This window comes from Xenopus laevis, chromosome 9_10S (genome assembly GCF_017654675.1).
Source record: "Xenopus laevis strain J_2021 chromosome 9_10S, Xenopus_laevis_v10.1, whole genome shotgun sequence".
NCBI lineage: Eukaryota > Metazoa > Chordata > Amphibia > Anura > Pipidae > Xenopus > Xenopus laevis.
This window is the reverse complement of record NC_054388.1, coordinates 55,351,165-55,365,376: the sequence shown is the minus strand read 5'-3', so window position 1 is coordinate 55,365,376 and position 14,212 is coordinate 55,351,165. Positions and strand designations below refer to the sequence as shown.

Here is a 14,212-nt window from a genome sequence, read left to right as displayed (position 1 = left end):
CTGTTAGGTATTAAACCTCTGTTATTTATAAATATTCATAAAGAGACTTTTTTTCATCTTGCCACAGCAAGATAATATTGCCAAATTTGTAAATTGATAGAATGGCTCTAGATGTCCTTCTATGGAAATAGAGCCAAAAAATATTCAGTACAGATGGGGCTTCTTTCTTTTGCTGATAGCAGCTATAATTTTGGCACACAAACTTAAAACTTTGGAATTGCTCTTTGGCTTAATATATTTATGGGAAGTAGTTTATTTCATTTGTGTTTGTATCAGTACCAGAGATAGCTACATAATTTCTGTTATATAAAATTTTCAATCTGCAATTCCCTTCAGACTAGAGGAAAAGAACTTTCATTTGAAGCAACGTAGGGGGTTTTTCACAGTCAGGACAGTGAGGTTATGGAATGCACTGCCGGGTGATGTTGTGATGGCTGATTCTGTTAATGCTTTTAAGAGTGGATTATTTCTTGGCTATTCAAATGCTATTATGATACTAATATCTATAGTTAGTATAGATATGGGTATATATAATTTATGTGAAGGTATGGAGGGTGTATGTATGGATGCTGAGTTTTTATTTGGAGGGGTTGAACTTGATGGACTTTGTCTTTATCCAACCCGATTTAATTATGTATCTATCTAACTATATCTCAATATCTTGAATTTTGAAGATACTTTTTCCACTTTTGTAGAAGCTCGCCAGGTTTTTAGCTGTCAAATTTTTCAGAAGAGTTAAAGGAGGTTGGGGATGTAAATGTCATTAAAGAATATAACAATAGCCTTTCCGCTATCTTATACTGCTCTAAAAGGGAAATAGGGTTGACATTAGGGGACATGTCCAGAAGTACACGTCTCTACAGAAAATGTTTTTATAGCCTTAAAGGGATTGTTCAGTGTAAAAATTAAAACTAGGTAAATATATATAAAAATAGATAAACAAATATAAAACATGTTTCTAATATAGTTAGCCAAAAATGTAATCTATAAAGGCTGGAGTGACTGGATGTGGTAATTACATAATAACCAGAACACTACTTCCTGCTTTGCAGCTTTTTTGGTTTCCACTGATTGGTTACCAGGCAGTAACCAATCAGTGACTTGAGGGGGGGGCATGAGTCATAGCTGTTTGCTTTCGAATCTGAGCTGAATAGTAAGGATCAATTGCAAACTCACTGAACAGTTATGTCCCATGTGGCCCCCTTAGGGCAGGACTCCAAGGATGATTCCGGCGTGATCCGATGCGCTGCACAAAAACGCAGGTGTCACGCTGGATGCGACGGAAATAAGGTAAGTAATTCTGGTGTGAGATCATGTCACATTGTTGATGCGACGCGACTGTTGGATGCAGAGACTGAGTCTGCATCCGACAGTCGAGATGCATTGCATCAACAATGCGACACGATCCGACAACAGAATTGCCTACCTTATTTCCGTTGCATCCGACGTGACACCTGCGTTTTTGTGCAGCGCGTTGGATCACCCTGGAATCATCCATGGAGTCCTGCCCTTAAGGTTGCTGACTAACTCAGAGTTACTGAGACTCAGACTAACTCAGTAACTCAGAGAGAACTGAAAAGCAGGAAGTTGTGTTTTGTTCTGTTAGACATCCGGTCACTCCAGCCTTTGTAGATTAAATTTTTGCCCAACAATATTAGAAATAATTTTTATTTTGCACAGCCTATCCATTTACCCAGTTTTTTATTTTTACACTGAACTGTTCCTTTAATAGAAGGAAACCTAAAAGCCTGCTCACAGAGAAATAAAACTATGTAACTAAACTATTAGCATAGGCGGAATTCAGTAGGAACAACCATTTACGTTTGCTCATAGCCTCTGCAGAGATAGTATAGAAGTCACCAAAATATTCCATATAAAAAACCCTGGAGATGGTATGGAGTAGGATGACCTTACCCTATCAATCTATGCTAGACTGAAATAATCCTTCGTTTCTTAATATCATACTCTAATAATTTCAGTTTTATACTCACATTCTCTGAATATGCATATCCAGAGATTCCAGAGCTGTAGTTCTATAACAAGGAACCAGCCAGGGTGAACATAGAGTGAAAGAAGTTACAGAAATTGTGTTTTCCGAGTCACAATATTGGGATCATTTAGGCACTAGTGGATTATATTGCACAGCCTGCTCACTTGAGTAGAATTGTAATAAATAAATGTTTCAAAGGTGAAACACGTATCAATGTGCTTGTGAAGAGGAAAGTAAATTAGAAACCCCAGCACAATAATATTCCTATATATAATTTATGAATTTGTCATGCTGCGCTTTCACTGCTTATTGGAATCCAATTAGGCTTGGAAACTTAGATTAACTGTAGGTCTTTCTGAAATAGCACTCCATTTGAATATTTTCTTACTGTGATCCAGTCAGTGGAAAATATTCTCAGCTGTAAAGTCAATGCCTGTGAAAGCTTGCTATCAAACACCATTGTATTGCAGTAAAAGATATATTGCTTTTTAAAGTGAGGTCTCAACTTTATGAACTATACTTTATTACCTATTTTGTAATGTCAGCCATTTGCTGCTGCTAAATAATGCTGATTATACATCTGAGCCGAGAGCATTTCACAAGTGAAATGAGAATCAGGAATCAACATTAATTCTCTGAAACTTGTCCTTCCAAAATCATTAATGCCTCATTCCCAATGTGAATGCCACATAAAAAGGTAAACCCAATTGCTTGGGATGCTTGGGTGGATCTATTTAAACCAGTGTTTCTGTGGGGCTCATTCTAATGTGACCCAGAGATGGGGCAGGGGGAGCCAAGCTTGATGACCACTTAAGATCTAGATAAAATCTAAGTAGAATGTCTACATCCTCATAAAAGTCAATCTTAAATGTCCTATGGGTTCAGTTTTCTAGTGAAATTCTGCTGCAGTAGATGTTCTTGGAACTAGGGATAAATGACACTTACAGGACAATAAAAATTAACAAGTTTGTCTCTAAAGGAGCAACTACAAAAATTCATGAGAGCTCACTTACAAAAAGCAATCACAGTTGCAGTTTGAGCAAATGAATGCTATTCATTAAATATACTAGTTTCTAAAGCTGTTCCCTACACTTGCGTGTTTTGTCTTGAAGCACCATTGGCTTTCCACCAATTTGGAAGAATTGTGGGCAGTGCTTCTAATGATGCTGGCTAGCACCACCTTAGGAAAAATGTATTAAAAGCACCACCAGGTATGCTGTGTCACTTCTAGAACTAGCACATCCAAGATGGATGTGAAAATAGGTTGGAAATAGGAGTAGGCAGAAGTGGCAGTTGCCAACTGCACAAGGGTGCTGAAACCTGTAGGGGGCTGATTTCTTTGCTCTTAGTCTTTTAATTATTTAATAGCAAATATTAATATAGAAATAGTTATAATATCCACATATTCATCACATATACAGAAACAATTGATTGGCTTCATCCTCTCTTTTAATGTAATTTTTGGATGAAATCTGCAACAGTCTAATTAAGGTGGCAGATGTTCATCACATGTTGACTGTGGTCAAGAACAGCTGATTATGTACAGTAACATTGTGTTGTGTTGGTTTTAGTTGGTTTTTAGTCCAACAAACACTGGTGTTCACATGTTGTTGTTGTGTGCAAAGCCCATGTGGATGGCCAAGCCTTGAAAAAGCTTGACAAACATATGTTAGAAGGCATGCTAATGACATATAAAAGCAGTTAATAACATACTAGCTGGTTATTTACAAGCTGCCAAGACAAAAGATTGCATATCTATAGTGGCCAAAGACAGAAGTGATTTAAGCTATAAATGCAGAGATAATGAGAGCCGTCAAATTATAGATTTAATTTCCTAGTCTAAAACAGGGATATTTGAATGTAACTGGTATTTTAGGTTGCAGATATTACAACATTTTGTAACAGTTCTATGATATAAAGGTTTTTTTTTTTTAAAATTTGTTAGTTCTTTTGTAATTTGTAAGTTATCCCAGTAGTTCTGTATTAGTCAGAGGTGTCAGGTGTCTAGTTTTAAAAAAGGGGAATTTCCATGTGCTCAGTCTCTTTGGACCCCACTTGTTGGAAGGAATGGTTATTGCTGGAGAGCATGAGGTAAGAGGCCTCAGATGTTACAGCTGTGTTCAGAATAATAGCAGTGCGACATCACTAACCTGATTGATCACTGCTTTTGGTAGAAATTATATTTCTACACTGCAAATAATTTATGTAAGGATACTTAACAGTGTCCGGCGCGCTCAGCGGTGACGTATCATCGGCATGTCGGTTTGCACATGCATGCGCATCGCTGCAGCGACTCCTGTATGTGCACAGATTCCAGCGCGCGCATGTCTAGATGCAGGACATGCAGGATATCAGCTTAACTGAGTCTTTGCTGGAACTCCCATTAAGCCTGACATTTACTAGTGGGTGTAGTAGAGTGATAGAAAACCCAATATACCCAAAAGGTTATGACCTGCATGCTGCTGTGTAAATGAATCAATACTTGAGGCTTGTTCCAAATAATAGCAGCGTGGAGTTCAATTAGTGAGGTCATTCATTCTCTGAAAAACAGGTGTCAACTAGATAGGGAAGTTTGAGAACAAACTTCTTGTTGGTTTGAAAAACCATGGGAACTCACTCAATGAAATCTGATTGGCTCTTGTTTGTTCCTCCAACATTTTGTGACTTTTAACCTTAGTCCCCCATTGACCAACAGTGAAAGGTTTGGGGACACTGGTATCAAACTTGCGAGAATGGCAGCGGTTTAAATTTCCCCATTCAAAGTTAATGCTGTTGTTAACGCCCTTCACTTTTGAGCATCCAACCAATATCGCCTTTTCAATCAGGTTGACCCCATGACTACATGATTTAAGTTTGATGAGTTAATCCTCAAAGCAGTAAAAGTGGCAGAAATTTCAATTTTCCCTTTGAAAGTCAATGTTATTGTTGGCAGGATCACTTAGAAAAGCAGATGCAACCTGCTCTGCTATGGGACTAAGAAGTGTGGAGAGTTTGGGTGTTGTACCCCTAAAACTGTAGGAGGAGTAGAGTTCAGAAAAGTGGGACTCTAAGAAGAAAAAGCGGAAGAATAAGCTGAAGAACAATATGTTGGTTTTTTCAAACCAACGTAATTAGAGCCCTTATTTAAGGAAGGAAGGCAGCAAATGTTGTGCATGCTGGTTATGGTGTATTTCTCTCTGAAAATCTGAGTAAAATGGGTTGTTCCAGACATTCTTCAGAAGAACAGCGTACTTTGATTAAAAGTTTGATTGGAGGGGGGGACATATAAAGAAGTACAGAAATGGTAAGCTAAATGATCTAAAATGCTTTAAAATGGCAACCAGAACCAGAACCATTCAAATGGATAGAAGAATATACAAAATCCCAAAGACTCAGCCAATGATCAACTTCAGGAAGATCAATGAAGATCTAAAGTTACCTGTGAGTACTGTTACAATTAGAAGATGCCAATGTGAAGCCAAGCATTACCATATGGGGATGTTGGGCCTATTTATCACATACCAAGGATCATGAATCAGTTTCAATACATCAAAATACTTGAAGAGGTCATGTGGCCTTATAACGCAGAGGAAATGCCCTTAAAACGGGTGATTCAACAAGACAACGACTCCAAACACACCAGTAAATGAGCAATATCTTGGTTCCAGACAAACTTGATTGACAGAATTGAAAGCAAAACCTTATAAGTAAATGTTTGAGTTTGTAAAGAAGAATGCAGACACTGCTATTTTCAGAACAGCCTAATATTCCCTTTTCTCCACTATACAAATTTGATACAATTTTTCTTCATGCTTTGATTTGAAAAAGAATGTGCAGTGTTGCCAATGCATTTGCATGTATGGACAGCGATTATAAGGATTTTGAGCTTTATACACTTTTTTTAAATTAAATTAATTTAATAACACCTTTATACAGTATAATGATGGACATATTACTTCATTTTTACAGTTACATGAACCTTTGATTTTATTTACTCAAATTTCCACTTCACTGGTGTTTTCAGTAAATGTGCACCATATTTCTGCCTGAGTAGGCTATTGGTTTCTTTGACAAAAATCCAGTATTATCCTAAATTTGTTCTTTTAATGCCACAACGCAAGAGAAAGAGGAGTTGTTGTCTAGGGACATGCTATTTGCTTTGTGCAGTAATTATTTGGTACATTTCCAGAACAAGACACAGAAAAAGCAAAAAAAAAGACAGCCAATCATAAAAATGAAATATGAACTTGCAGGAAAGTGCAGTGAAGCCTGATGACTAGTAAACAGCTGCAGAATATTTATTACTCTATCTCTTAATATACCTACTGGCTGCTCACAAATTTTTTATGTTTTAATAAAGGGTGAATTTTAAATCTACCAAATGGGATAAGATGGAATAAAAATGTAACACATACCAATATTGTACTGCCAAAATAAATGATGAGGCCTTGGTAGATGATTATGCAATATGGAAAGGAACCCCCTTTTCCTTCTAATCCCAGAAAAGATTGCAATAAAGTGAGGTGCACAATGACAGATCTGATATTCACAATTGAGAATTTATATTTGTATTAAAGCAAAGGCTTTTTGTTCACAACTGTTACTTAAATGAAAAGACAGAGAGAGAGAAAAAAGATGAAGAGAAAAAGAGATGCAAAGAGATATATCCAGTGCCACAGTTTAGGGGAATGTATTTGGTGAATATTATCACTTTACTAAAAAAAAAAATAGCCCCTCCAGTTTTGCATTGAACACTTTCAGTATAATATGGCAGCTGAGCTGAGAGGGAGGGGGGAACATTCTGAATGGTGTTGAGAATGGGAATCGCTGGTGCCAAGAACAGCCTTTGATATACTAGCATATACATTTTAGTTATATAAATAAATAGGGTTCACACAATCATACAGAGGCTAACAGAAGTCCATGAATATGTTCCCTAATTGACCAAACTCACATCACAAGTATGATTTACCTACATCTAGCCATAACTGGGGTATGTTGGTGGCTACGGGCCCCCACTGATAATGTATAAAGAGCACACACATTCTTACCCCTAAAATACATCTGATTCGGATATCGGATTTCTTAATCCCACTCTCACTAACTATCCATATTCCTCCCCCTTGCATGTTGGTATTGTAAAATGTTGTACTTTTTTTATTATTTGTGCCCATCAGGATCCCCTCGATACTCCAGAATTCCTGTAAAGTTGCACCCCTGTGAGTCCATATACACAAGTTACACAAGGAAGGATGAGGAAAAAATGTTGGCAAGAAGTAGCTATTTCTTTTTAATACTGAGGGCATTCAATAACTATAGTTAAACAAATGAGTGTATCCTAATTTAATGTTCTATAAACCCAGAGACTTTTATGTTTAATAAACCCAGGGAAAACTTTAAACGTGTCAAACAATGGCACCAAAATAATGTAAAATTTCAGCAACATACATGTTTCTCTTAAAATGATAGATTTGCAATCATAAGGTATTTTAATGTAATTGCAAGTAGAGGTATGGGATCAGTTATCCAGAAAGCTCTGAATTAAGGGAAGGCGGTTTCCCATCGTCTCCATTTTATCCAAATAATTCGTATTTTTACAAATGTATTTTCTTTGTTCTCTGTAATAATAAAACAGAACCTTGTACTTGATACAAACTAAGATATTATTTATCCTTTTAGGGAAATCCCATGTCCCAAGTATTCGGCATAACAGGTCCCATATCTGTTTTTAATATATATTCAAGAAGTAGTCTCTTCCAACAGTCATTTCATGACATTTGTGCTTTGCCATTATTGATAATGCAGCTGTGATGTCAATGTCTGTGAGCATATAGGATGATTTCTGAGAACTTGATCATGTCTAACGTTGACTGCAAGTGGTTTCTGTTTTCTAAACATACATAATGATAGAGTGCCTTTCTTAAGGTATTGGACTATTTTTGGCTATACGTCTGTCTAGAGGCACCTTGCTAGAAAGTTTCAGCAGTCTGATTTTTAGCGCCTCCTTCTCAATTTTTGTTAGACCCAAATTCTTAAGTATAGATTGGCCAGCCCTAACCCTAATAATTGACTGATTGTCCATTGGCACCACTTAAGCTACATTATTGCATAAAACTTTATTTTATATTTGACTCTTCCTGTATTGACTCTTCACGTATTCAAGGAGAAGGAAAGCTACCAAAGTTGCTTATCGCCAATAGATTAGCAAGCTGTAACACTATATTTATTCTGTAGAATGCTTTACCATACCTGAGTTAACAGCTCTAGAAGCTCTCTGTTTGTTTAGGATAGCAGCTGCCATTTTAGCTTGGTGTGACATCACTCCCTGCCTGAGTCTCTCCCTGCTTACTCGGCTCTGGGCTCAGATTCTCAGAGGGGGAAAGGGGAGGGGGAGAGGGAAAGAGGAGAAAACTGAGCATGCTCAAGCCCTAGCTCTGGAGGTTTATGCTGAAAACAGGAAGTCTGATACAGAAGTCCATGTGTACACAATAGAAGGAAAGAAAAGCTTTGTTTCTTTTGACAGAGGATTCAGAGCAGCATTACTTTGAGACCTTTCTGATAAAGCGTACTTCATTTTAACCTTTCCTTCTCCTTTACAGGAATAGGCATAGATGACATTGCCTCCACATTCACAAAACAATGAGAGCTTAATTCTTTAAAGTTACCCTGAACTAAAGCAGAGGAGAAATATTTCCTAACAATGATACATGCATGCTCAAGGATTTCCAAATGGAACAGATGCTAAAGAAACCGAATAATAGACTGACAGGGTTTATCTTGGTATTTGAGAATCAATACATTCAGATATTATCTCAGGGACACTTTAGGGACAAAGATAAAGCTCTAACAAATCTGCTGTTATCAACACAGTACTCTTTGTTATAAAACAGGACTCTGTATACCAGAGATATACCAGAGTATAAGAAATACAAAAAAAGGTTCAGTATTGATCAAATTACTGATATGTTCAAACTCATTACTATCTGCATATGGTGGCAGACTGCTAATGACTCCAATCTACTGAAAAAGTTGGCAGGGTTATGAATATCTAATAGACACTTTGTTCTAAGAACCAAAGCTCAATAGCACCACCATGGTTTAGATAAAATGATGTATATATGACTTTCTTATCATCTTAAACTGCTCCCTTCATCTACAGAAATCTATAGCAATTCGAAAAGGATATTTACTTTGGGAACAAGAGGATAAAATGTGTACAAAGCTTTGATATCTTCAAATAAATCTATTATAGGCTGAAAAAGCAACATACTGTACGTGCTTTCATTGAGTATTATCCACATCACAGGGTCATTGACATTTTAAATACAGAGAAGTGTAGTTGAAGAAAGAGTAGGTGGAAAAACCAAAGGGATACATAGATTTTCTTAAAGATTTTATACTTATCTTGGCTGCAACTGTGGTTTTGTGTTCTGATTTACTGGAGCCTACATTATTAATAAGGTTTCACTGGTGACCAGCAAGTCCCTACTGTATAATTTTGGTAGAAAAAAAACAATTCTTTATACATTTCTTCAAATCTATTATAATCTACTCCCAGTTTTATAAACGGACTTAATGGTAACATTATCAGAAATAATAATGTTGTCTATTCTCTTCCAAGTCTTGACATACCATATACATAGAATCATTAGAACAGGACAATGCTGATAACTCTCAGGAGCATATTTGTGATTGCATTTTTTTTCTATGGATTTTCTATGAATTTCATATGAATATGCATTAGGAATGCACAGAATCCACTATTTTGTGATTCGTCTGAATCTCGAATCGTTCATGAAAGATTTGGCCGAATACCAAATTGAATCCAAACCACAAAAAGGTTAAACCACAGTCCACTGTTACAAATTTTTGAATGTGATGAAAAGTCATGTGATTTTTTTGGGGTTCGGACTCAGTTCGGCCAGACACTTGGTTTCGTCTGAATCCTGCTGAAAAAGGCCAAATCTTGGCCAAATCCTGGATACGGTACATCCCTAATAAACATATCCCTTAAGGGTAATGTCACACCTGGAGATTCAGGGAGATTTAGTCGCCTGGCGACCAATCTCCCCAAACTGCTTCCCCCTGCTTCAATGAAAAAACATCTGCGGCATGGCACTTGTGGCGATTCGTTTTCTGAAGTCGCCCGAAGTTTCCACGTGAGGCAACTTCGGGCGACTTCAGAAAACGAAGTGCCATGAGTGCCATGCCGCAGGCATTTTTTCATTATAGTAGGCGGAAGACAGGGGGAAGACATTCGGGGAGTTTAGTCGCCCCAAAGAAGAGACAATTAGTCGCCGGGCGACTAAATCTCCCCGAATCTCCAGGTGTGACCTTATCCTAAGGGGGAATGTAAATAAAGTTGCAAAGAGCAAAACAATTTGCACAAATAAGAATAAAAATTAGCATTTTGCATTGTAATTCTTTTCTTTAAATTGTTATTACATTGCGAATTTTAACTGTGCATTGCCCACTTTTAAGAAGTGCTTTAAGGTGTAATCTTTTTCAGCAAACATAACTTTTTCAGTAAGAAGTTTCATTACATTCACCCTGCTCAAACTATAAAATTTGCAAACCGTCTTCCCCTGTCGGAAGTGTTCGCTAAACAGTTTCCAGGTTCACAAAAGCTATATTAAACTCGCACAAAGGCAAATTTATTTACACAAAGACATTTGTGCGAGAATATTTTTTCAATTACCGATTTATTACATTCCCCCGACTTATTACATTTCCCTTACAAAGATTAGTCTCTTTATTTACACACACCAGTCAGGTAAAGTGAAGATATAGAGAACTATAGCAGTGTGTTAGGCAATAAAGTTTGAAGATCTCGGAGCTGAATACCTACCATCTTGATTCTCACATGAGGTGTTCAGCTGGTATTTTCCATGACCACATTCTAAGTTTTCTGGCACACAATGCAGTTCTCCAGAAATCACCCAGTTGTAGCACATGGGATCATCACATGGGATTGACTCCACTAAATGAGAACAGTTTCCTTCAGGTCCCATTGGTTCAACTATAATGTTCCTTTTTCTTGATTTAAATCCTGCAATAAAAATTTAAGCAGTCCCAGTTATAGTTCTCTAGCACAAAAAAATGTATTTGCAGGTTTCACATTATCACTCCTTTTATATTTATCTCCAGTTCTCTGTCCGTGCCCCGAAGCCTTGAGTCAATAATCTTTTGAATATTTACCAGCTTGAGGGTATAGCCAAAATATCATGAGGGCTCATTTATTAGTTAAATGTACAACAAAATCAGGGCAATTCACTATGTTTTTAACCACATGCAACATCAGCATGCTGGCAAGACATGGACATTGATATGTGACCAGAATTGAAAGGAACAGATAAGGTAGAGTGTATATAATAGATAATAGGTACAACTCCTAAGTTTACTTATAGCATACTTACAGCATATGAACAGAGAACATCAAAAAATATTCTGTATGTATCACACATAATTAAGCAAAGACAACATCTGAGCTTAGCGTGTTTTTAAATCCATGGATTAGACTTTTTTTTCCCATCGGTCTTATGTACAGGGCACATGATAAGGTTTTTGGTATAAAACCCAAAACAACCAATCAGCAGTATTGTCTAATGGATTAATGCAGAAAATTAAAACCAAGCTGCTCTAAAGGGAAAGTTCATCTCAGAATTATATTACAGGTATAATATTTCCAGACAATCTTCAATTGTTATTGGCCAATGCTCTCTCTTATTTATTTATCTATACAGCCCTGCCTGGCTGCTAATTAAAGTGGGGTAGATGAACAGTACTGAATGTCATTTGTAATATGGTCCATGTCACATACAGTTTGTTGCTTACTAACCACATTAAACATACCTTTTCTTCCCTGAGGATCCAGACAGTTTTCATGAGTACAGGGCCCCCATGCAGACCATGGAGTGAGCAGGCAGTCAGTGGAACATAGAATATTGCACAACTGAGACACAGGGGGCATAGGTCCCACACAAAACCTCTCATCCACAGGTCTGTAGACTAAACAGAAAGTCATGATTAATGGATTAGGAAATGCAGAACAGATGATAGTCCTCCAAGCTCTCAGAATAAAACAGCGGTTTATATAACACATTCATATTAATTATAATTATCATTTTTACCATCTAAACATACTGGTTATGCAAAAATAATTATTTTCCTTTAGTTTAAATATGTAACAATGCCAGTAATTAAATTAAGCTCTTAACAATGCATTGGTACTAATCTTTCCATCTATGTGAATCCAAAGAAACCCTCGTCCCTTGCCCCTTTGTGTACCAAGAGCGCACTATGAAACAGCCCAACAATGCAAATGTATCTTTATATGTTGCACACTAGTCTATCACACTGGCAGCTGTCACACTGCTTCCTAAAGCAAGACACCAGGAATGTCCATAAATTCCACTAAAATAAGATTCCAGCTAAACAATTTATGATAGAAAAATTACTGTGCAACTTACCATAAAATAACTATTACTCTCATCATCTTGACAGTGTACTTGTATTAATTACCCAAAAAATTTAAGTAACTCGGTATATTGACTCTTTAGTGTTACAACCACTGCCCACTTTATATTTCACATGCAGCTACATGGATTGTAAGATTTTCCAGTAGGGACATCCTAACGCTCTTCATTTATCCATTTCTTAACCTGTCATGCTGGATCTTTGTGAGTATAATTATTTTATATTTATTGCATTGTTTGCCCTATTGTCCTATTTATGAAGTGTCAAAATGTAGTGTTCTGAATATATGAGTTCCTCAAGGATAACATATGGAAATAACAGCAGTCTACACTCTGCATTGACAAACCTTTAAGAGCAAGTGGGTATTGGACTTTCAGTTTATGCTCCCTTTAAGATGCAACATTTAGTCAGGGCCCCTCTAAGAGCTTGATAATATTACTTAATTAATTAAGCCACCAAATTCCTTGTTACTCTAATTCTCACCCTAAGTGGATCTCAGATGCATCTAGGAGTGCAAATAGGCCTTATCCCCAAATCTTAACCTAACTAGGCTGAGCCATTCTGGCAACACCATAATTTAGGATAAATAAAGATTTTACACAGAGAGGCTCAGTGATCCAATGTTACTCCTTTTGTGCCTTGTCACAGCATACAGTATATCTGGATTATACACTGATTAAATGCACTCATATTGCAGTATCATTTCTGCAGTGTCCAAGTCTCCTACTTTAATAAAATAGATCAACCCCACAAGTTGGGGCCTCGCTGCTTTAGAGCCAAAGCTTTTTATTCTGTATTATTCTATGAAACCTCCAACATGGCATTTTTCAGATACTTTGATCAAGGATCTCTTTGCTGCACTGGATGTTATAACCATGTAGACAAATTAGTCCTTGGTTATAGAATAAACAGCGTGGCCTCATCATGTAATTGGTTGTGAATGCTCACAAAATGCTTTCAGTTTTTTCAGCAAACATAACTTTTTCAGGAAGAAGTTTCATTACATTCCCTGCACAAACTATAAAATTTGCAAACCTTCTTCCCCTGTCGGAAGTGTTCGCTAAACAGTTTCCAGGTTCACAAAGGCTATATTAAACTCACACAAAGGAAAATTTGCAGACTGTTTGATTATATCTTCAGAAGACGAGTGATGGGCAGGCGCTTACCACTGACAAGTCAATAGCAATTAATAATAATAATAACAAGGGCAAAGGTTTGCTGCCAAGTGAACACAGTTAGGAACTTGCTGGTGTAAGCGCTGCAAAGGAAACATATTTTTATCACTTTTTTTTCCTTGTAGACAACATAAATAAACCATGGCTGCTCTACTGGAAGCTTGGGCATGTACTATTGAAGGGATTTTTATGTCCAGCAGAGGACAAGGATTTGTTCTTATACCATTTAAAAACAGTTAACATGTCAATACACTAACTAGATGTAAAATAATTTTGTATATACATACAGAGTATATCAGTTTGTATTCATCTCTCCAAGCAGAAAAGACTAAATTAAGAACAAAACCATAATAGCAATAATATAACAAAATGTGTCCAAGTATTTCACACAAATCAGGAAACGTTCCTATATGTTACTACTTTTATCTGTTACATTAATACATTGTTTCATTACTAGATTACTCTCAAGGACACCATTTTCGTAAATTATATTGTTCATGTGAAAATCATCGAGTCTAACACATGGATTGGAGATATACCTTGTTGAACTTTTAATTAGCTTTTAATAGTGATGGTCGAATTTATTCGGCAG

General features: G+C 36.7%; 1 protein-coding gene across 3 annotated transcripts in view; it reads right to left on the bottom strand.

The window, feature by feature from the left end:
- Positions 1 to 14,212, bottom strand: part of thsd7b.S (thrombospondin type 1 domain containing 7B S homeolog) — a 209,509-nt gene that overhangs the window by 105,523 nt on the left and 89,774 nt on the right. For all 3 annotated transcript variants that reach the window (XM_041578308.1, XM_041578310.1, XM_041578309.1), the window contains 2 exons: positions 11,822 to 11,977; positions 10,818 to 11,018 (listed from right to left, as the gene is read on the bottom strand). In XM_041578308.1, coding sequence (XP_041434242.1) covers positions 10,818 to 11,018; positions 11,822 to 11,977 — 357 coding nt within the window. The remainder of the gene's footprint in view (positions 1 to 10,817; positions 11,019 to 11,821; positions 11,978 to 14,212) is intronic.